Here is a 24594-nt window from a genome sequence, read left to right as displayed (position 1 = left end):
ATGTTTGTAGAGCCCAATGGAGAGCAAGAGAAAACACAGGATTCAAACCCAGGCATTTTGACTGAAGACCTAGAACCTTTAACCACTGTGTTATACTGCAAATCTGATGAGCAAAATAATAATGTTAGTATTGTAATTTATGCAAATTATGGGCTACTTATGGAGGGTTTTTTTTTTTTCTTTTTTTTAATGGGTTGGAACCTTTTGGACTTATTCTATAAGAAAAATCCTGCTGAGTTTTATACCGCTTCAACTATGGACTTTGGAGATGCAATCCATTCATTAATTGGGGAATATCTGTATTTCCTTACATCCTGGATTCAACATTTTAGAAGAAACAATGCCAAACTGTGTTTTTTTTTTTTTAAACACTTTATTTATTTGACAGACAGAGATCACAAGTAGCAGAGAGGAAGGCAGAGAGAGAGGGGGAAGCAGGCTCCCTGCTGAGCAGAGAGCCCGAGGTAGGGCTCGATCCCAAGACCCTGAGATCATGACCTGAGCCGAAGGCAGAGGCTTAACCCACTGAGCCACCCAGGCGCCCCCAAACTGTGTTTTGTCCAAAAGGTGGTCGAGGTGCCAGACCTGAGCAGCAGGTCGTCTGAAGGACAGTTCCATGAGCTGGAGAAGTTTAATTTGGAAGAAGGCTTTTAAAATGCACCAGAGGCTAAAATGCTAAAATGGTAAAACCATAAATCCCATTATGATCTTGACACCCCTAGATAAACATCCTACATGTTCAGATCAGGTCTTGTGGCTTTAAATTGCATTCACAGGGCGCGTGGGTGGCTCAGTGGGTTAAAGCCTCTGCCTTCGGCTCGGGTCATGATCCGAGGGTCCTGGGATCGAGCCCCGTATTGGGCTCTCTGCTCAGCAGGGAACCTGCTTCCCCCTCTCTCTCTTTGCCTGCCTCTCTGCCTACTTGTAATCTCTTTCTTTCAGATAAATAAATAAAATCTTTTAAAAAATAAATAAAAAATAAATTGCATTCACACTCTGATGACTTCCAAATTTCTATCTCTGACTAAGACTCAGACTCCACATTCATCGCTGCTCTGCATCTTCCCTTGGTGTCTCACAGGCATCTCGAACTCACCGTGGCCGGTACCGAACTCCCTTCTGCTGCTGTAGATTGGCTAACGCCCAGTCTTCCCAGCTCAGGATGGCACCACCGTCCGTCCACTTGCTCAGACCCCAGACCTCCCTGTTATATTTGATTCCTCATTTGGTAAACAGACTCCGTGTTCGGTTATCAGTCTGTCCTCCTGTGTCTGCTTTTACTCACCGCTCCACACCACTACTCAGATCTCTCTAACTAACTCTCCTCCCTCCTGATCGCTCTAGGCACGCAGATATGGCAGGTATTTACAGGGACCCCCTCTGCCCACCCTAGAGAGTCTCACTTCAGACCTCCAAAAATGTCTACACCCTGGTCCCCAGACCTAGGAATCTGTCATCTTCTGTGCAAAAGGGACATCATAGATGTGGTTAAGGTTAAGGACCTTGAGTCACAGAGCCTATTTTGGATGATCTGGCTGAGTCCAGCATCATCATGGGAGTCCTTCAATGTGGAAGAAGATGCACACAAGCAGATCAGAGAACACCTAGAAGGATTGCTGCTGTTGGCTTTGGAGATGGAGAAAGGGGGCCCCAAGACAAAGAATGCAGGCACCTTCTAAAAGCTGGGAGATGTGTACTCTGCTAACAGCCAGCAAGGAAATGGGGCCCCCAGTCCTGTAACCATGAGGAAATGGAAACCTTTTCTCCCAATGAACCCCCAAAGGAAACACAACCCCATCAGTACCTTGATTTTAGCCCCATGAGACTTGAAGTAGAGAAACCACCCAGGCACACTGGACTCCTCACCCTGACAAATGTGAGAGAAGAAATGGAGCATTATGTTTGTACAGCAGGAAGAGAAAACTAATACAAGGTCTCTGCTCAAATAGGACTTGATCTGTAAGACTTTGCCTGACCACCCCACATGATGCTTTCATCCAGTCCCTCTCTGTCCTCATTACCCAGTTCTGTTTTCCTTGGTAGCACTTACCAGCTAACCTGCATTTACCTGTGTGATTGTCTGTGTCCCTCTTCAGTGTTTTAAATGGAATCTTACGGTCCATCACTGTTGCGTCTCCAGGGACTAGAACGAAGCCTGGCACGTGGTTGGTAATTATCCTTGTTGAGCCACTGAATGGAGCTTGCTATTTGTCTGCCATCTAGTGTCTTACAGAGATGTTGTCTTTCTAGGCTGGCTGCACTTACACTCAGCTGCTCCCTCCTGTATCTGCTACCTCAGGCCCTTTGCACTTGCTCTGCCTAGTGCGTGCCCTTCATCTTTGCCTACCTACACTCTAGGTCTGTTCAGAAACATCGGCTCTTGAAAGAAAGCTTCCTAGATTCTGGAGAGCAAATCCTATTTTCCCTTAATGCAAACAGATTTTTTAAAATATGTATTTTATATTGAATATAGCTCAGTTAGCTTTTTATTACCTTTATGAATTGTATCATACATCAGAATTATACATTGTTTTGGCTACTTTAAATTGCTCTCTTTCTAATGTGTAGGCACCATAAAGGCTAGGATGATGGGTTTGCTAACCACCGTTTCTATAGTAGTTGATGGGGGACTGCGGAACCAGACTATGTGAGTTTATAAATCCACTCCTAGTTCTGTGTCTAGGTTATGGGTCTCTGTATGGTTTGATTTCCTCACATTTTGAGTGGGAGTAATAATAGTACCGACTCATAGGGTCTCATGTGGGTCAAGCCATTTAATAAATGAAAGTGCCTTGAACACTGCTTAGTATGTAGGAAGCACTCAAAAAGCAAGCATCTCAGAATGCACCAAGACATTAATTATCCCACAAACTGAAATCATGTGACATGCTTTTATCATTCGTATTTTAGGAATGGAGATACTCTGACTCTGAGATGTTTAGAGATTTGCCTAAATTAGTAAGTAGTGCAGATAAAAATTAATCTCTTCTCCTGCTTTCAAAGCAGGATATAAAAGAGAATAGTAAAGCTCATTAAACATCTGTCTTTCACACTGCTTCATTGTTTAACATACTGTTTGATGTATTGTCACAACAGGTAAGCAAAGAACCACAACTATTCACTTTCTACAGAAAGTCTGAGCCAAAGTTATATGATACTGAAATTAATGAAAAACTGTGTTAGCCCATCAACATGTATGACCTGATGTATTTGAGTGCATTTTTCCCCTCACCCTGAATTGATTGATTGAATTTGTGTCATATAGATGCAGCTTAAGAGGAAAAGAAAAATGAAGACTTCATAATCAAATAATCAGTCAGAGAGCTGCAGCTAAAATTAGTACTAGGGTTTAGACTGAAAACCTGTAATTTTATAAATATCACTGAACTCAGGAAAATTTTCCCTTTATAACAGGAGAGATTTAAAACTAAAACATTTAGCAGAGACAATGCCATTATTAGGACTTCTGAAAAATTATATCTATATACACACACACATATATATGTGGAAAAATTTCTAATACTACATAAACATGTAAAAGGGAAAACAAAATATATCTAACACATTCTAGAATCATAAGTGAGTTGAAACCTTGCTGATTTAAGCACCCAGACTCTAAATAGTACATCCAAAGCTCTGTTTCTTGACGTCTGAATCTTGGAAAACCCTTAGTGTCCCTCAACTTTTAATTAGAAACTGAGTTTACGCACCCCTGTCCTATATTACCTCCCCTCCATACTCGGTTCCCACTATGCATATGATTTCAATTTCGTCATTAAAAATGAACATCGTGGCTTTATATTTAGCACACTGTAACTTGAAGCACTTTCCTGACCGATTTTTAGCGGCATTCTTTGCCTTCTCGTTCTATAAGATGAAAACAATTTGTACCTCGTTTGGTTTCTTTCCCCACTCACCCCCTGTTTTCTGCTAGTTACTTCATTACCTTTTATACCGACAAAAAAATGTTTACAAGCTGTTCTGTGAAAAGAATTGTCTTAGGTTGTGTAGATTGATTCTAAAACCCGAGTACAATAGTTAGTGTTCCCAATAGTATAATTATAGGTCTGTGTATGTATGTTTACGTATATTTTCACTGTGTAATCAAGTGTTTGGAAATGTGGAGGATGAAATGTCTTCTTATAAATTATGAAATCTGCTCAGTGGAAACTGTTCCCAGCGCTATCTTAAACAGCCACTCTTTTTTTCTTCTCTGGACCATACCAAATATTGTTTCATTTATTTTGCTTTATATTTGGAATTGTATCCATTTTGTTTGGTTGGTTTTCTTGGACTCTTTAAGCAGCTTTTTTTTTTTTTCCTTCACAGACCATCACTAAAGGCTTATTTTCTGAAATTCCTATTTCTATTAATTTCTATAATTCTATTTCTATAATCAATATTAATCATATCAGTTTTCTTCAGCATGCTTCTTGGAACCCTTTGGCTTCTTATTCTAATTTGAATATTGTTCAGGCTACCAAGCTGCCATTTTAGGATTTTTCTAGCATTTTCATTCATGGTTAGGGGCACAGTTTTTTGGCTTCTTCTTTACATTCTTTTTTTTTTTTTTTCAAGATTTTATTTATGTATTTGACAGACAGCGATCGCAAGTAGGCAGAGAGGCAGGCAGAGAGCCAATGGGAAGTAGGCTCCCCGCTGAGCAGGGAGCCCGATGCGGGGCTCGATCCCAGGACCCTGAGATCATGACCTGAGCCGAAGGCAGAGGCTTTAACCCTCTGAGCCACCCAGGCACCCCTTACATTCCATTTTTAAGAAGTAACTTCAGAGAATATTTCACCAGAGTCTACATAATCCATAAAATGATCCTGCGTATCTGGAAAGAGCCCTTTACCTTCTTGGTTTGCCTGGGTGGGGGGAGGGTCCTTTTGGTGTCATGAATTTTCTTTGCAAAGAAGCATCGTTTTTAAAAAAACACATTTATTAGTGCCCAGTTCTTAGAGAGCTGTTCTCTAGTGATGATTACTTATAGAACTGTTCTTGTTCCTTAAGCAGTGGTTTATTTGAAACAGTCTTTTTTAAAAAATATTTTAAAATTCATGAAATTTACATGTTTTCTAAGGCATGAAGAAAGCTCTTAGCAGTTTCTCTGCAACCAAGTATAATAAAATTAATAATGTCTCTCAACTGACCCGTGTGGCATCTTGGATTAGAAGAAATATGATTTAAGCCTCAGAATAAGAACAAATTAAATTTTTACACTAGTTTTATTGAACTGTATACCTAGTCATTGAATATCATAATAATTTATAATGAGAGGATTTCTTACCATGTTTCCCTCCTAAAAGAACTGTCCTATGAATTCATACATGTTAAGAGCCTGGCTCCCTTGGAGACCCCTGAGTGGCTCAGTTGGTTAAGTTACTGCCTTTGGCTCAGGTCATGATCCTGGAGTCCTGGGATGGAGTCCTGGGATAGAGTCCCACATCAGGCTCCCTGCTCAGCAGGGAGTCTGCTTCTCCCTCTGACCCTCCCCCTTCTCATGCTCTCTTTCTCTCATTCTCTCTCTCTCTCTCATATAAATAAATGAAATCTTTAAAAAAAAAAAAAGCCTGGCTCCCAACAGGCACACAGTAAATGGCTCTTTTAGAGGTGTAGCTTTTTATAAGTGAAATAACAATCTTTTAAATTTTATTTTATCTTTCTTGTTTGTTCCAAGTCAAGAAAGAGAGTATTTCAAGCCCAGAGTTGATTTTAAGCCTAGAGTTAATATTCAGGGCATGTTGTTCTAATTGAGCAAGTATTAAAACATAAATAAGAAAAGTCATATTTGAAGCTGGTAGTTGTCCTTTGTGGGTATTTCATGTTCTGAGCATAACAGTTTTGTGACCCAAAGTACTTGGAGCTCTGGACTTTAAGCTTTATTTGTTTTGTGTGTGTGTGTGTGCTTTTAAAGATTTTATTTATTTATTTGACAGAGAGAGAGAGAGACAGAGAGCCTAAGCTGGGGAATGGCAGGGAGAGGGAAAAGCAGACTGCCTGCTGAGCAAGAAGTGTGGCATGGGACTAGATCCCAGGACCCTGGGATCATGACCTGAGCTAAAGGCAGATGCTTAACTGACTGAGCCACCCAGGCACCCCCAGCTTTATTTGTATATAGAATCCCCACCGATAGTTGGAAGGCATTTAAATTATTTATTAGATATTTTTAGCCTGTTACAGGAAAAAATTTGTTTTTGGTTTGCTTAGAAGTGAGTAACTTTGTAAAGTATGAGCTTCTGAAGTCAGGAGGCTGTTCTGCCTGGAATATGAGTTAATTCCTTCGTTAGCTTAAGTTTATTTTATCTCTTAAAACACATTTCTGGAAAATTGGGTGTAGACCCAAATTTTGAAATATTTTATTATGGACTTCCAGATCGCAGAGATACTATCACAAAGGAAAAAAAAAAAAGTGGCTCTAATGTTTAATGAAAACTACAATTAGGAAAGGAAATCTTGTCTTTAATGTATCTCTTTTCCTTTTCAACTAAAATGTAATGACTTAATAATGTTCCCAGGACTGTGGCTAGAATTTAGTCACATGAACAATATAATTTGTGTATGTGTTCTTTTTTTTTTAAGCAAACCTAAATGGAAATCTTATTATGTTTTTTTTAGTTACATGAAGTCTTCCTTGCTTTATCCAGAGGGATTTCTGGAAATCTTTGAGGACAAGGATATCTCCAAGAATAGAGGGTTAGACAGGGAGGTGGGACCTCTGTGTGATTTTATGTGAGATAGTTGGAATGGAAACTTGTGCCACTCTACACACTGGTTAAAATACATACAACTAATTCTCATTGCACTCTTCAGCTTGCCAAAGTGACCAATAGCCAGTGTTGGTTAGGATGGGCCAGACATTCCATATCCTGTTAGCTGTTGTGTAACTTTGTGAATTGCAGGGGGGCTGGTAAATTGGCAAAGTTTTTGGTAATTTATCCTGTGTGTGTGTGTGTGTGTGTGTGTAAGTATGTGTACAGAAACAAAGATGTCTATAATTATATATAAATAAAATGCATAAACATATACAGTTGGCTATTGAACAGTGTGGGTTTGAACTCTGTGGGTCTACTTTTATGTGGATTTTTTTTTCAATAAGTATAGTACAGTACTCTAAATGTATTCTTTATGATTTTCTTAACATTCTTTTCTCTAGCTTACTTTATTGTAAGAATACAGTATACAATACATGTAACATATAAATAATGTTAATCAACTGTTTATGTTAACAGGAAGGCTTCCAGTCAACTGTAGGCTAGTTTTGTAGCCAAGTTTTGGGGGGGGTCAAAAGTTATATATGGGTTTTTGGTTACATGTTGTTCATGCATCAACTATATAAACATCCATATATACTTGAGTGTGTATGGTACAAAAAATTACAGTGACTTCATATCTACCTTAGGGTCCTAATTAATTAAAGTTTGGTAACAAATATACATAGGAGTACTAGGTAGCCATTAAAGAATTGGGCATTGCAAAATGTGCTGATAAGATGTTCAACATGTACTAAATAAATAAAATAAGGTAAAAAATAAAATTCATAGAAGTGAAGTAGTAGGAGCCTATGATATGGCTACAGTTAGTGTAAGAAAGTAACAACTTATGTATACATGTGTACATACAGCGCTTATATGTCTGGGGACAATTTGTGAAAGAATTCTTAAGATCCCTCTTGAGTTGGCACGGACTACACAAGTCTCTATGTAAGAAACTTAAACTTTTAAGTTTACAGTCTTTGGAATTTTTGAAACCTTTTTTGATAAGTCCATACTATTTTTTTTTTAAGTGAAAGCCATACAAGTTAACATTTGGAACCACATTATAAGGAGATTGAGGGGGTAGTGTGGGCACAGATCCTCACAAGAGGAGGTAATATAAAAAAGTATCCTTCTACTCTACAGAGTTGTATGCTTTTTATAGGGATTATTGGTCTGGTTCCATTGAAAGGGTCACAGCCTCCAAAGATTTGAGAATAAAGACCTCATGACACCATGAGCCCTGTCCTTGCCAGGTGTCTTATGCTCCTCAGAAGCCCATCTAGGGGACAGAACCTCCAGGGAGGAATGAATGGAAGGTGTTATCCTAACTCCAGAACATTTCCTCCAAGAAATGGGACTATCTAAACTCTGCTCATTGAGAGTCAGTATTATGCAGTGGTTAGAAGGGCAGGTTCAGGAACCAAATTGCTGGGTTCAAAATGCAGCCCTGTTATGGTCAAGTTACTTAATCCTTGCCTCAGTTTCCTGACATGTAAAATGGGGATAATACTACCTATTCCATTTGGAGTGGTGAGAACCAAATGAGTGGTTATTATGAGTAAAGAGCTCAAAGCTGTGGCTGCTCATAAGTACTAGAAAAATCCTTGTTGTTCTTGTCCCCTTGTTATTACTATTTGACTGGGCAGAAGTACTGAAATGCTTTAAAAATAATGATTAAAAATTTGGCCTTAACTTTTACATTTTATTTTACATAAGCTGCATTACACAGAACATATTGCTATGACAGTAAAACATAAGTGGAATATATATGCATTGACTCACTCTTATACACTTACTTATTTATGAAAGTATTGAAGAAATATGGTATCCAACTTACCTTTGTTTCTTTTCTCCTTAATGTCTCTTTTTTCCCTGGCTGCTTTTCAGATTTTTCTCTTTCTTACTGGTTTTAAAGAATTTGGTTGTGATTTGCCTAGGATTATGGGTTTTTTTTTCCCACCATGTCTCTTGTATTTGGATCCATTGGGTTTTTTCAGATCTGTGGTGTTATAGTTTTCCATCAAATTTGGAAAAATTTTGGTCATGATTTCTTTAAGTATATTTGTCTTTTCTGCCAGCCCCAGTCCCCTGTCTCTGCTCACCTGTGGGGACTCCAATTATACATATATTCTTCTCTTTCAAGTTGTCCCATAGTTTACTGATGCTCTGTTTAGCTATTTTTTAGTTTTTGTTCCCTTTTTTTTTTCATTTGGGACAATTTCTGTTTCTGCATCTTTAAGCTCACTTAGCTTTTCTTCTGCAGTGTCTAATCTGTTTAAACCCCATCCAGTGTATTTGTTTTAATTATCGATGTTGTTGATTTCATCAGTGGGACCCAGACTTCCTGTGTGTCTCTTTAGTATCTCCCATCATCATGGTCACGCTTTCCTCTGGATTTCTATATAGAAGAAATTGCCTTGTAATAGTGATTTTAATGCTTTTGTCTACTGATTTTATCATCTGTGTGATTTCTGGATCAGTGTCTATTGACTGGTTTTTCTTCTTATTGTGAGTTGTATTTTCCTGCCTCTTTTTTTTTTTTTTTAATTTTAGGATTGTCTTTATTATTTATTTTTTATTAACATATTTTATTAACATTTTTTATTAACATATTCTTTGCTTCAAGGGTACAGTTCTGTGAATCATCAGTCTTACACAATTCATAGCACTTACCATAGTACATACCCTCCCCGATGTCCATTCCCCAGCCACCCCATCTCTCCCACTGCCCCCTTTCCCTTCTTCTTTTTGATGGGATGCCAGACCCTGTGAACTTTATCTTGTTAGGTACTAGATATTTTTATATTCCTAAAAATATTCTTGAACTTTGTCCTGGCATGTGGTTAAGTTACTTGGAAATAGTTTATATTCTTTAGGTCTTGTTTAAAGCATATATATATATATATATATATATATATATATATATATATTGGACTAAAAGGGCCATTAGTCTACTGTTAATTTTGTCCTACTACTGGGGCAAAACCTTTTTGAGAACTCTAATTAATGTTTCATGAATTATTAGGTTTTCTACCCTGGCATTTGGTAACAGGCTGTATGCCCAGTTATCTGTGAGCTCTGAGCACTCTTCTCGCTAAGGTCTTCTTGTCCTTGGGTAAGTTTCTCCAATGCCATGTGTTGACAAGGGTTCAGCTAAATGCTGGAGGGAGACCTCTGGCAGGTCGCTGAAGTCATATCTGTGTGCAGCTCACTCTGGCCCAGTACCCTGTCCATGGAACTGGCTTCCCCTCACTTCCCCTCAGGGCTCTGATTGCGTAACCATAGGGCTCAACTTCATTTCTTTTGTCTCTCACTCTTCTTCATTTCCTCATGTCTGGTGTCTTGAGAGCCATCTTTCCCACATATTTTGAATTGTTTCTGGTGGGAGAGTGAATATGCTCCCTGTCACACCATCTTGACCAGACTTGGAAATCACCCTGCGCTAGGCTTTAATTTTCAAAAAAAATCTGTAAACAGAAATTAAAAAAAAAAAAAAAAAAAAAAGTCCTTGTCCACCTACTCCCAGTCTGAAATTCCAGAGGAAGCTACATTCAACTCTTCCAGGCATTTGTGTCCACATGTTGCACCTCTCACTGCCACTCTGCCTGGGGAGACGTTCTCTGACACTATGCTGTCTGAAACAACACCCTCGTTCAGCTCTGTGCCATTACCCTGCTGCCTTGTTCTCCCCAGGGCTTTTTATTTCCCGACTTCATTGTATTCATTCATATATTTATAGTCGACCTCCCTCACCAGGTGGGATAGATGCACCTGGAAGCCAGAGCTCTTGCCTCTGTTGTTCACTGCTGAATCCCCAGCAGCAACCCCTGAGTGCTTTGCAGCCCCTCAGTAAATATCTGCTAAATAAATGAATGAACGAATGAATGAATGAATGAATACCAGATACTGTGTTGCATGCTTTCCCAGCATTTCTTGTGCTATCCCTACCTTAGAGGTAGGTAATAGCTACTCAGAGTTTGCCAAAAGAATAAAGCAGGAGAAAGATTTTCCAGGGAGCAGAGACAACATGTATCAGAAACTTACTAAAACAAAAACAAAACAAAAAACCCCAACAACAACCACAGAAAGAAACTATGGCTATGGAATTCAGGAAAATAAGATTTATTACATTGGTTCCATTTCTTCCTTCACTTTGTCCTGGAAATTCTGATTAACCAACTTCCTTCTTTTAAGAAGTCTGAACAATATAAGGGATATGGTACATTTTTGAAGTAGCAACAAAATAAAAATATTAGCATGAAAACGTACCACGCAGGTACATGTGTGGTGTGTGTGTGTGTCCAAATTGTCCCCCCACCCCCCATAAACTGAGTGACTGAAGAGTAACTGTGGAACTGGGTAATGGAGCCATCTGGTCGATAGAAGGGATGACATTCCATGAGGCAGCTGCTGTGTAATGTGTCTCATCCCTGGCCTTCAAGAGGGTGACCCGGTAGGTTGAGCCTTTCCGAGTCTTCAGCTTTCTACTTCTGTTGGCTTCTGCCACAAACGTGCCAATTAAAGTGGTGGGTTTTATGATGACACCTCCCGTAACTGGACTCGGAGCATAACTTCATTTCTTTCCCGCTGTTCTGCAGATGGAAAGTACTTCTCCTGCTCCCACATTGTCCTGATTTAACTCTGGGGCCTGACGCTAAAAAGGCACTCTGTGTCCTATTAACCAAGCCTGTGTGTTGAAGCTGATCTTCTCATGTCCGTGTTTCTCAGGGTGTTTCTCTCCTCCTCTTCCCGGCAGCGTCTTGGAGGGAGGGGAATTTTCTTTGGTGAATTAGTGAACAGAATATTTTTCTTAAAAATGGTAGACAGACATTCGAGACTGGGAAGCATATGGATCTGTTTTTAGAAGAGAGTATTTTCACAAATTGACCAAAGGAAAGTATTTTTTAAGGAGGTTTCTTAAAAAAACCAAATGTTAGTATAAGATACTGATTGAACTGGTAAATATTTACCAATTGTTTTAATAAAAGCAGGTTTCTGCAGCTGAGTCATAGGACACAAGATTTTGTTTCTGATTCAAAAAAGTACCAATCTACAAATATATTATGCGTTTGATGATATAATTTTGTCTTTTCAAGAAAAGTCAGACGAGTCAGGGAAGAAGGTAGAGCCACAGGGAATGGAATGTCTTTTCATAATGTCAGTGTATGCCCTTGTGTTTCATGAGCTAACTTAAGTTTTCTTTAGAATTAAAGTCAGCATGCTTCTAATACTTTCTGCTGTCCTGTGACCTCAACTCTGGCTTTTTCCAGAAGAGCAACTGAAACAAGAAATTAGGCTTACGAACCCGTTGAACAATATCCATCATCTTGGCGTCGTCCACAACTTGCTCAGCAAAACAGGAGTCAAAGACACCCTCTTGAAAATAACAGATCACCTTCTCTTCCATTCTCACCCAGCGTCCTGCCCTTACCCCAGCTGAACATTGTGTTTTCATCAGCATTTCACAATGCTTCTCATCCCTTGCTCCCAGTCTTGACCCGCTGACCTAAGAAGCAAGAAAATGTCATGTTAGTGCCTACTAATTAGCACACTCAGAGAGCCTTTTCTTCTGGCCTTTCAACCTCCTGTCACTGGCATCATGCTGGGAAAATGAGCCTTTACTACATTTTCCCTGTTTTGCAAACAGCAGAATAAGACCCAGCTGAGACTAGAGATGAATATGCAGGTTAGGAAGGAATTAACCTAAAATGCACTGCCATTTGCCTGATTGTCTTAGAGATGACACAGCACGGCCGTCATCGTCCTCATACCTGAAATGCTGGGGCCCGTCCCTTCTCCCAGGCTCTCATTCTTGTCCGAATGCTTTATTTTGATACCATCATACCCATTTGATGAAACAATCGTAAAGGGAGGAATGCGCTCTGATTAGGACGTTAAGGAGCCCGTGAACGCGTTTCGGTTTCTGTTAGACACGTTAAGGGGATACTTCAGTTTGTACTAACTAAAGCATTTGGCCTGAGCACTCATTAATCAGTGCTGTTGGCCCAGGGTCTCCTGAGCCTTCTGGGTTTTGGGGGATCAGCTACTGTAATTAAAGGGATGAAATATATCATGGTCACAAACTTACTACATCAGACGATTGAGGGTTTTGAACGGGTGGAATTAATCTTTTTTTATTTTTTTTTCTTCCTTAGGTGTTTAAGATAGAAGTGCTAATGAATGGAAGAAAACACTTTGTTGAAAAAAGGTACAGCGAATTTCATGCCTTGCACAAAAAGGTAACTTCCCCCCCCCCCCCTTTTTCCTTATACGGTAGATGCTGTACGGTTAAAACTGCTTTCTTTATTTTCTGAGAGCACGAATAGTTCTTGGCACAGTAGGATTTCTTTGATCGTGGATTAAGTTTTCTTTTCAATTATTTAGTCCCCTAAAAGTGTGCTTCCTGAGGAGGTGGGTTTTCTGTTCAGATCTTTTACATAAATCAATGAGATTTACAAGCTTTTGCAGGAATTTGAGAGGTTCACAGAGAATCAGACTCAGACCTGACTCTTTCCATCAAGTAGACCTCAACGTGCTTTACAAGAAGGAGAGAAGGAAGCAGATGGTGATTGTATGGGGAGAAATTTATTAAAAGCAATGGACACTTACACGTTCCTGGAAAAGATAACATGTGGCGCGTATATTCAAGGACTCTTTGGTGAATATGTGTAAGGAGAACATATATCATTCTTTTGCATTGTAAAGACTTGACAAGATGGGTGTTCGAGTTCTTGGATTCATATTGTTACAAGTCTTAGAGAAAAGATACAAGAATACAGGAAGAGTGGCTGAGTTTGGGGAGAAAGAGTAAAGAATAGAAGGGTGAATATTTTTTTGTTTTCTACCAAAATTTAATGTTTTGCAGGTTAGGAATTATTACTGAGGGGCTGACATTATCTTGATAACTGGACCTAGTTCATGAATATGTATACAAGTGTAAGTGTGTGCACGCACATGTAAATGTATGCCCTGATTCATTTTCTTCACTTCTGTCACTTTATTAGGTAAGAAGTTAGAAGGGAAGAAACTAAGTAAATATGTTAAGAAAGATAGTCTATTCTTTTAATTTCATTGAAGACCTCTTAAAGTTTCTGGGAACTGTTAGCACATAAATGACATGACAATGTGCTTATTCTGTACTAAAAGTTTCTTAGTGTTTCTTTAAAAATTAGATTTCCCACTTTTTTTTTTTCTTTAAGTCAGGAGAGTGGAATATTGAGTATAAACTTTAACAGGATATTACAGAGAAATTAGTGAAACTCTTTCCCTCTGTATACTTTTTTCTTATGATGGCAAGGGGTAATATACATGTCATTCTTCCGTTAAAATTTTGTTAAATCCAGCTTTGCTTCCAAAAGAAACAGTGCAGGTGGATATGGATTTAGACCAGATGTTGCCGTTAGCCTTTATAAAACTCCTACCCGGGGGTCTTAAAGGGGAACAAACTTGGAATCTGGGTCTCCATGCCTTCTTGAGGGATTGTTTTTGCTTGCTTGTGTTTCAAGGAACAGATTCTAGGGAGGTTTCTGCAGGGTACTGCATGAACTAAATTCCTACACTAAGATTAAAACCAGAGCCGCAACCCCTGCTCAGCCTTTCAAGAGCCAAGAATGGACCAAGGGGCCTGTCAAAGGCAGGCTCCCTTCCTCACCTCCCAAATCACCATGACCTTGACACAACCTTGCGGTCCCCACCAGATACTCCTCCACCAACTCCACACCCTGCACAGCAGGTGACTGACAGTTAGGCCCACTGTGCAGCAGAGACTCCCATGCCACTCACCCCTGCAGGGTCCTTCCTCCTGTTCTCTAACGGGATTTTATTTTCTGCCCAAGATTGATAGGCAGTTCTCAGAAAATCAGAGTCAGAAAAAATTTCTAGGTTGTCTCAGACTCTTCCCTCAAATTCTGCAGTTCCTGTTAATAATTTTAGCTATTCCTGTAATCATATCGGTAGGCCTATCAGAGTTGAGAGTAGAAATTCTCAAATTTCTCAATTTTGCATGTTTAAAACATCCTGACAGCCTGGTGGTGGGTATTGAGGAGGGCACGTATTACATGGAGCACTGAGTGTGGTGCATAAACAATGAGTCCTGGGACACTGAAAAATAAAATAAAATTAAAACATAAGATATAAAAATAAAAATAAAACATCCCGAAAAAGATGTAGAGATAAAAATAGCTTCATAAGTAGAGATAAAAATAGCTTCATAAGGCGGAGTCGTAGTTATGTGTTTACTTACTTCTACATTGTAGCACAGAAAGCAGCTGCCAGATGTCTCCTTTCCTTGTCCCAGTGCAATTGTATGTGGTCTGGCTTAAAGGTGACTATAGAAGATAGCTAAGTATAAATCATGGCAGGATGTGAAAAAAGCAGAAATCTGTAGCCTTGACTGGAAAACTGTGTTACGGATGAAAATCAGCAAAAAATTTGCTCAGGTTTTATTGCTTGCTACCATGATATGTATAGTTTGACTGTTTTATGACCATTTGGATACTCCTGTTTACATATTTGAATTTTGTGATGTGTTTCAAGTGTTATATTTTTTATATGTTTATGTTATTTTTTATATATGTATATTTCCTTTTTACATTCAGTCAAATCTCTTATTTAATCTTCCGGAAATACTCACCCTTTTTGGCAGTCTGTGCTGTTTGCTGGGTGGTCAGCGTCCTGGTCTTTCTGACATTTTACATTGTATTTCTTACTTGGTAAGCGTGTTTGGCCTATGTCCCCATGTTAATTTGAAAATGATGCATGAGTTCTTTACCAAGCGCTTTGCATCTTTAGAATAATGGGTACATAGCTCTTCTCCATACTCTAGAGGCAGACAAGTGTGCCTCCTGGCTTCTTGTCAGACTAATTTTGAGGCAGAAACTAAGACCGTTAACCCATTTCACAGTTCGTGTGGTCATCTAAGGAAAGTTCTAAATGATTATTACTTCCCCCCAATTTTTATAATTGTTGATATTAAAATACAAAGATAATATCCCAGTTGTTTACACATTTCTTAGGATTTCTTTCTATTTGTTGAAAACATTCAAGAGGTGGTTTTTTGTTTTTTGTTTTTCCTTTCCAATAAATTTTAGACTATAAACCTAAACTTTGCAAAAAGTTTGGGGTCAGGGAAGTTATCCATTGTTACTGACACATATTTCTACTATCCTACTATATATAATTCCTCTTTTCCTTTGTTTCTTGAAATTTTATTTTAAGATTTTATTTTTAAGGCTAAAATTAACAACTCAGGGAATGACAGATGCTGGCGAGGATGCAGAGAAAGGGGAACCCTCCTACACTATTGGTGGGAATGCAAGCTAGTGCAACCACTCTGGAAAACAGCATGGAGGTTCCTCAAAACTTGAAAATAGAGCTACCCTATGACCCAGCAATTGCACTACTGGGTATTTACCCTAAAGATACAAACATAGTGATCCGAAAGGCCAAGTGCTCCCGAATGTTTATAGCAACAATGCTCACAATAGCCAAACTATGGAAAGAACCTAGATGTCCATCAACAGATGAATAGATAAAGAAGATGTGGTATATATACACAATGGAATACTATGCAGCCATCAAAAGAAATGAAATCTTGCCATTTGCGATGACATGGATGGAACTAGAGGGTATCATGCTTAGCGAAATAAGTCAATTGGGGAAAGACAACTATCATATGATCTCCCTGATATGAGGAAATGGATAGGCAACGTGGGAGGTTTGGGGGGAGGAAAAGAATAAATAAAACAAGATGGGATCAGGAGGGAGACAAACCATAACAGACTCTTAATCTCACCAAACAAACTGAGGGTTACTGGGGGGAGGGGGGCGAGGAGTGGGGTTATGGACACTGGGGAGGGTATATGCTGGGGTGAGTGCTGTGAAGTGTGTAAACCTGGCGATTCACAGACCTGTACCCCTGGGGCTAATAATACATTGTATGTTTATAAAAAAATTATTTTAAAAAATCATCACAAGGAAAAAAAAAGATTTTATTTTTAAGCAATCTCTACACCCAACCTAAGGCTCAAAATTGCAACCCTGAGATTAAGTCAGTTACTCCACTGACTGAGCCAGCCAGATGCCCCTCTTTTCTTGAATCTTTTCTATTAGTAAAGTAAATGCTTCTGTACTAACCGTGTTCCGGCATGGTGATAATTCTAGTGCAGAAGTTCAGTGTGTAGTTCTTTAGAGCCAGAATGTTCCTGAGCCTGCCTTTACCTCTTCCTGGATCTTAAGTCCTTGGAGCAAATTGCATGGTCTTCCTAAGTGCATGTGTAGGATAGGAATAATGACAGTACTAACTTCATAGGGTTACTGTATGAGCTAAAGGCGATTGTATGCATCACCTGGTTCATTTTCAATCATTTTTAAAAGATATTTATTTGAGAGAGAGAGAGTAAGAATAAGAGAGCACACGCAGGGGGAGCGGCAGAGGGAAGAGCAGGCTTCCCCGCTAAGCGGGGAGCCTGATGCGGGGCTCTATTCCAGGACCCTGAGATGATGACCGAGCCAAAGGCAGACACTTAACCAACTGAGCCACCCAGGCTCCCTGGTAAATTTCCAATTCTTGATAGCCTTCATAAGATCTAATCTTTTCTGTACTCGGGATGGTTTCCTCACACTCCATGATAAAAAGAAGCATTCTCTATCAAAGGGTTTGCATGTTTTTATAGCCCCTGATGTATATTGCCAAATGATGCTTCAAAATGGTTATAGCAGATTTATAATGCAACTGGCATATTTGAAAGTATCACAAAATCTTACCAGGTTTGAATATTACCCTCCCCCACCCCCGAAATTATATTGTGTATGTGGCCTTGCTGCTGTTTTCCTTGGTAGGTCTTCAGGTTGTTGATTAGACATTGTCCGCCCTCGTTTGGAATTGTCTTTCTGCGGCGGTCTCCTTTGTTCTTGCCCATTCGTTTGCGTGGCTTGTTAATAAAACATTCGCCATTGGCTGAAAGTAGTTTTCATGCAGGACCTCGTGGCTATGACATTTATTTTAACTTACAAAAGCTTTAAATTGGTATGCTATCTGTTAGGTCAGTTCTCCCTCTCTGCGATTTTGGGTCACATCAGTCATCCAGAGCTATGAGGAGTATTTGATTCCTTTTTCTTTGAGCTTTTCCTGGTGGGTGTGTTTCATGGCAGGCGCTTTGAACCCCCGGAATCAGCACAGCATTGACGGACGTGCAGATTCTGGGTATTACCCAGCCAAGCCCAGTTGTCTGCCTGTTCAACCAGCATCCCACATGACGAGGCATCCCAGTGCCTCTTGAAGTCTGACAGGTCCTATTGTGTGGTTCTATTTTTAGTCGCTTCTCTTCAACAACCCTCCGCACCCACCCTCTCCCCATTACAGGCACTGAAGCCACAAGGTCTGAAACCCTGAGGTGTCTCTCACGCCTTTCTCTTACCTCCTGTATTCACAGGGTCATCAAGTCCCATTGATTGAGTCCCCTGAGTCCTCAAAATTTGTATACTATGCACCGTTTAACTTATCCCTTTCTCCTCTGCCCTCCCAAGCCAATGTCTTACCATTTTATAAGCATTGCTCTGTTTCTGATCCTTGTCTTCTGATTCACCCTTTGGTGCAGATCAGTTTCCCCAAAGCACCATTTCATTCCATTCTTCATTCTTTCCTTCTTCATTCCCAAATACATTGCAGTGGGTCTGTGTTGTCAACCATATCATGGACCTTGACCCTCAAGGCCAGTAATCTTAGACTCTCTATATTAGTTTCCTAATTAGTTCCTCCTGGGAGGCTCTGGAAGAGAATTGTTTCCCTGCCTTTTCCAGCTTCTGGAAGCTGCTCAGTCTGCGGTTTGTGGCCTCTTCCGTCTCGAAAGCCAGCAGTCAGTCCCCTGCAGGTTCTGTTTCTGTCTTCTTCTGTCCCGTCCTCACATCTCCCCTCTCTGACGGGGACACTTCAGCCTCTCCCTTGAGGTTACCTTGGCCGTACCTGCATAATCCCAGATAATGTCTCCATCTCAAGAGGCTTGATTTAATCCCACCCTTCAGCCACATACTGTGACACGGTGTCAGGTTCCGAGGACCCAGAGTGGACATCTTTGGGGAGAGCCATTATTGTGTCAACCACAATCCTGTTTTCTGGTCGACCTTATTTCCCACTTTCTCATAAGAAGACAGCAATGGCCACCAAGGCAATCTCCCCATTCACTCCAGTGTATGAAAATCACTTTTTCTGCCTTTGCTATGCCGTGTGGCAAAGAGGTCATTAAAACTTGATTGTCCCTAAGTCTTGTCCAACTAGAAGACTCATTTTTTATAAAAGGAACCACATCTTATCTTTTGTATCTTCCTCACTGCCTGCTAGTGTTGGGCTCTTATTGGGCAGTATTTGGCAAATGGGATGTTTGGAGGATATTATGCATATTTATGAATTACTGGAGGAATAATTGGGGTGAAAATCCTGGTGACACGGAGAGCCTTCAGCTTGCACATGCTTCCCCTGTGCCCCTGCGACCTCAGCCCACATCCCCTAGAGACAGGCAGTTGGAGTGGCGGTCCTTGAGAACAGCTCGACCTCCTTTAGCTCCCTAAGCCTACCATCATGGGAGTGGGGAGACCAGCCTCGCCGGCAGGACCAGCTGCTGAGTCTGTGCCTCCCCGGCTGTTGGCTCTCAGCTCCAAGCCTGGAGGTCTCATGGAAATAGGGAGCTGGTTCATTTCTAAATAAACTGCCCTCTTTCTTGCCTCCTTTTGGCTTGAATAAAATGTTACATTCTTGTATTCGAATTAACGAAGTACACATTTCAGAGGAACCCCAGAGCTGCTTTATGGGGTTAAACCAGGAGCATGACACCATGGCTTGTGTTTCTAGAGGGAACTCTAGGGGCAGAGGGAGGCCAAGGTGGAGTGAAAGATTGACTTTTACCCTAAAGGCTCCCCCCTCTTCCCTTTTTTGTTCCATTTCCATCTTTTTATTCATGTGCTCTGGAAAGTATCTGTGTTCCTTTCTGGAAAATGGTCACTCTTGGTGTGCCTGGGTGGCCCAGTCCATTGAGCACCCCACTCTTGGTTTTGGCTCAGATCATGATCTCAGGTCCTGGGATCCAGCCACACGACCGGCTTGGAGCTCAGCAAGGAGTCTGCTTGAGATTCCTTTGCGCTCCTGGTTCTTCTGCTCCTCCCCAACACTCATGCACTCTCTCTCTCTCTCTCTCTCTCTCTCTCTCAAATGAATAAATAAATAAAATCTTAAAAAAAAAGAAGAAAGAAAGAAAACGGTCACTATCACCAGTGTGTAAATGGCACATCTGCGTGGAGTAAGTTCTGTGTATTCTCTTCTCATGGTATGAAAAAGAAAGAGAGGGACGCCTGGCTGACCGGCTTGGTCTATGGAGCCGACAGCTCTTGATCCCCGGGTTGTGAGTTCAAGCCCCACGCCGGGTGTAGAGATGACTTGAAAATAAATAAATATATAAAATCTTCACACACACACACACACAAAAACCCCAAAAAAATACAAAGGAAAGGGAGTGATCGCCCCACGTGAAGGCGACAGCTTGCTGTATTGTGGAATTTGGGGACTGTTGTTGAGGACCAGAAAGGCCACGTGGCCAGACGCAGCCTGGCCGAAACAGTAAATCATCGGAGGGAGTGGCAGACGAGTATTTATCTTACGAGCAGCTGAGCCCTGCTGGAAACATATTGTCTTGGGTTTGTCTCTCCTCATCTAAAGCCATTCATTACTCACCTACAAATGCTGTCACAGGTCCCCGCAGCTACGATGATCGGTTTCCTGCACACTCCTGACGTAAATAAAAAGGAAAAGTGTTTTCAGGACTGTATCTTCAAGATTTTTTTAAAAAAGAGAGAGAGGGAGAGACAGATAATGGAGTTGATTTTCTATTTTACAGTGTAAGCCATGTCATGATTCAGTAGTTCTAAAGGCAGTTTCCTTTAGCTTTACCCTGGAACGGAATAAGCTTATTACCACAGAATAATTGAGCATTTTGGGCTTTGTTCCTGTTTGAGAAATACCTCAAATGGTAGAGAGGTGAGAGAAGTATTTATTTCCTTACAGACAGTCATAAATTGTTTCTCTCTCCTCTGTTCCTCCTTCTCCCCCCCCTTCCCCTCTTACCTCAATATTGGATCAGTCTCATCAGTAAATGAACACGGCATAGGATTTTCTATTTAACACAATAAAACCCACCTTTGAGGGGCACCTGGGTGGCTCAGTGGTTTAACGCCTCTGCCTTCAGCTCGGCTCAGCGGGGAGCCTGCTTCCCCCCCCCCCCGGAAGGCCCCCCTGCCCCCCCCTATACCCCCAACCCCCCCCCCCCCCCCCGCCTGCCTCTCTGCCTACTTGTGATCTCTCTCTCTCTGCCAAATAAATAAAATCTTTAAAAAAAAAATTTAAAAATAGAAAACCCCACCTTTGACTCCACACTTCTCTCCCATGTTGCCCCCCATTACTCTCCTTTCTTGGCAGAATTCCTTGACAGAGGAGGCTCTGGTTTCCCACTTCTTACTCGCTCTTTACCCTCGCTGGGTGCAGCCTGACCGTGCCCACTTCTTGGAACACTTTGCTGCCCAAACCTGTGGTTTCCACCCCTGCTCCGTGAGGGACTGCCTGCTTTTCCACCCTGCCCCTCGACGTTGGGGGCTCTCAGCCCTTGGATCAGTGCCCCATTGGAGTGGAACAGATCACCACACACTCAGCAACATAAAGCAAGATGACTGTATCCGCTCGGAGTTTCTTTGGGTCAGGAGTCTGCAGTGCAGGTTTACTGGGTTCTCTGCTTAGGGCCTCATCATGCCGACATCTGGTGTCGTCGAGGCTTTGTTCCCATCTGGGCTCAGGGTCCTCTCCCAAGCTCATTTTGGGGAGACTCTGTTTCTTGCTGTTGTGGGACTGAGGCCCCTTTTTGCTTGCTGACTATTGGCCAGGGGTAGCTCTTAGCTCTTTGAGGCGACCCCCAAGTCAAAGCCATGGGGCTATAATATGGCAAAGCCTGAGGTCTGCTAGGACTGCATCTCATAAAAGGTAACCTGCTCAAGGGAGTGACTATCCCCCACCACATTCACAGATGCTGTCTGAACCCAAGGGAAGGGATACTATAGCACATGGACCAAGAGACAGGGGTCTGGGGGGTTGTTCTTGTATTCTGCCATTGCTATAATTTTTTTTCTGTCTGTGCCAATGGAGAAATTCACACTGTCATCTAGTTCCATGGTTCTGGATTCCACTTAGAGATCCAGTGCCCAGATCTATGAACCATGAAAGACTATGGACTCTGAAAAACAATCTGAGGGTTTTGAAGGGGTGGGGGAGTAGGAGGTTGGGTGAGCTTGATGGTGGGTATTATGGAGGGCACGTAGTACATGGAGCACTGGGTGTGGTGCATAAACAATGAATTCTGGTACACTGAAAAGAAATTTTAAAAATTAAAAATTAAAAAATAAAAAAAGAAGAGTAGAAAAGTAAATCTGTCTTGTTTTTTATCTACCTGCCTACCAGTTCTCTCTATTTGTGTGCCGGTGGGCCTCCTGTTAAAATCACCAGAAGCAAACAATGGATTCCTTTATGCCAAGATTATTTTTGGTTGGATCTATCAGAAAGTTGACTAGGTTTCTTAAACAAGTGAGAGATGATTCTCATCCAGCAACAAAACTAAAAGCAGGCAGGTCAAGTTGATGTAGTAATTCCGCAGTATCCATGTTCCAAGCTCCTTTTTTTTCTTTTTTAACCTTTGCACCTGCTTTGCATCCTTCTGGTTATAATGTAGCTGCTGTCCCTCCAACCTTGTTTCTGCATTTCTGTCAGGATGAAGGGCCATTTTCTTTTTTTCTTTTCTGTCTTTCCTTTTTTTTTTTTTTTTCTTTTCCTCTTCTTTTTTCTTTTCTTTGTTCTGAGCATCTTTTCTTTCTCCCTACCCCTACAGAGCCTCTACTTGTCCTATTTCCACTGTCAGAACCATAGATAGCATAGATAGCCTAAATCACCCTGGTCTTTTGCCTGGATTTCTTCAGCAGAAGCTTCTGACCGGTCTCCCCACATTGACTTCTGCCCTCTTACAGTGCATCTTGCTTATGAAATCTAGCATGACCTCCTTAAAGTAAATTTCTATGAGGTCATTCCCTTGTTGAAGACATTGACTAAGCTTCCCATACAAAATGAACACAATTTCCTACGTAACCTCCAAGGCCCTACAGTGTGCAGTGCTGCCGCCTCCCTGGACCCGTCTCCTCCTGGCTGTGTCCCGAATACCAGGCTTGGCCCCTGCTTCCCATTGCTCCATCTGCTGTAACGTTCCTTCGCCAGCTCTTTGCCTGGCTCCCCACCTGCGTGATTCCCATCACTCCTCAGACATTCCCACCTCACACAGTCCTTCCGCTCCCACCCCTTTCTGTTACTATCTGCGCCCACCCTGTTTTATTACCTCATGTATTGTTTCTCGTCTTTTCCTGGTATGTGAGCCCCACACGCACCAGGAGTGTCTCTAGCACTGGACTGACATGGAGGAGAGGCTCAGTGTCTTCTGCTCCATGACTGCCTTCAAGGGCTCTTGCTCCCCCCTGGAACTGATCTTTTCTAATAGAGGATTATCTCTTTGATCATTCGTCTTCCCCGTATTATCTACTGCACGAAAGCAACCTTCTCCCAGAAAGTCCTCTCTCCAAATCTGCTGTCCGGCGATTCCCTTCCTCACACGGATGGGGCAGAGCTTTGAGTCCTGATCCTCTTCTTTTTCTTCTTTGCTTTCAGCTGTTTTCGGGAGTTACAGCCTCAGCGTCCTTTGTATAGAAGAAGCCGTAGAAGGTCAAGGTGCCCAGTGGGTTCTTAATCTGAAGATCTGTATGAAGTCACATGATTCTTCCATCATTTCTTTGAGAATTTCTTTTCTCCTTTATGGAATGCTTATTGATTTTTTAAAAATTAAACTTCCTGGATTAATCCTCATGGTGTTTTTCTTTTCACCTAACTTTGCTCTCACTCTCTTTTGTTGTACGGTTTGAGAGACGTCCATGATTGTATGTTCTACCCCTTTTAATTTTTTACGTCCATCTCGTGTTTTTTTAATTTTCTAAAAAAAAACTCATTCTTTTTTTTTTTTTTGTAATAGCAACCCCTTCTTGTTTTATAGAAGCAATATCTTCTCAAAAAAAAATAAATAAATAAATAAAAAAGAAGCAATATCTTCTCAAATCTCCCTGCAGGTACTAAGTAGATATCAAAGATCTCCTCTGTTACTTGTTTTCTGTGGAGTTCATTGTTCCACTTGTTTTTCTTGTTCTTTCTTCTTTGTAGTGCTGTCTTTGCTGAAATAGCTAGCCTCAGTTGCCCATCCAACTAGAGGAATTATTCTTGGTCTTTGTCACTGGTACCTCTGCCTTGGGTATGCTTGCCTGGTCCCTCTGTAGGGTGTGTTAGCTGGAGGGGCGTCATCATAGGGAGTGAGAGGAGAGAGCCAGCTGTTAGAGTGGGGTCCCCACGGCAGGAGGAGTAGAATGGGATGCCATCATTCTGCCCGTATCTTTCATTTGTTTTCCTGAGGGACACTGCCCCTTTTTTATGGGGTAGGGGTATGAGTACTAGAGATGCAGCCTGGTTGCTAGCCCCTTGCTTATGGAGGGTAATGGTAGAGTGTCCATTGGCACAAACCATGATGTTGTGTCATCCCAGTTCTTGGCTCTGCCCTCCTCTTACACCAGTCCCGAGCACAAATCTCTCAAGTCTGCTGAGCAAGGGTCTCCACTCTTTGCGATTCCTTTCTTGAGGTGGCCTGGCCAGGGGCTTCCTCCCCTCTGTTTTCTTCATTGACATACTCCTGCTTTCTGTCTTGTAGAAAGTTCTTAATCTCCT

At 41.2% G+C, this 24594-nt stretch overlaps 1 protein-coding gene across 2 annotated transcripts in view; it reads left to right on the top strand.

Moving 5' to 3' along the window:
- Positions 1-24594, top strand: part of SNX24 (sorting nexin 24) — a 157996-nt gene that overhangs the window by 71750 nt on the left and 61652 nt on the right. For both annotated transcript variants that reach the window (XM_059418428.1, XM_059418429.1), the window contains one exon: positions 12914-12997. In XM_059418428.1, the coding sequence (XP_059274411.1) occupies positions 12914-12997 (84 nt within the window). The remainder of the gene's footprint in view (positions 1-12913; positions 12998-24594) is intronic.

The sequence above is a fragment of the Mustela nigripes genome, chromosome 12 (genome assembly GCF_022355385.1).
Source record: "Mustela nigripes isolate SB6536 chromosome 12, MUSNIG.SB6536, whole genome shotgun sequence".
Classification (NCBI taxonomy): domain Eukaryota; kingdom Metazoa; phylum Chordata; class Mammalia; order Carnivora; family Mustelidae; genus Mustela; species Mustela nigripes.
The sequence above is the reverse complement of the archived record's forward strand: the minus strand, read 5'-3'. Positions and strand labels throughout refer to the sequence as shown.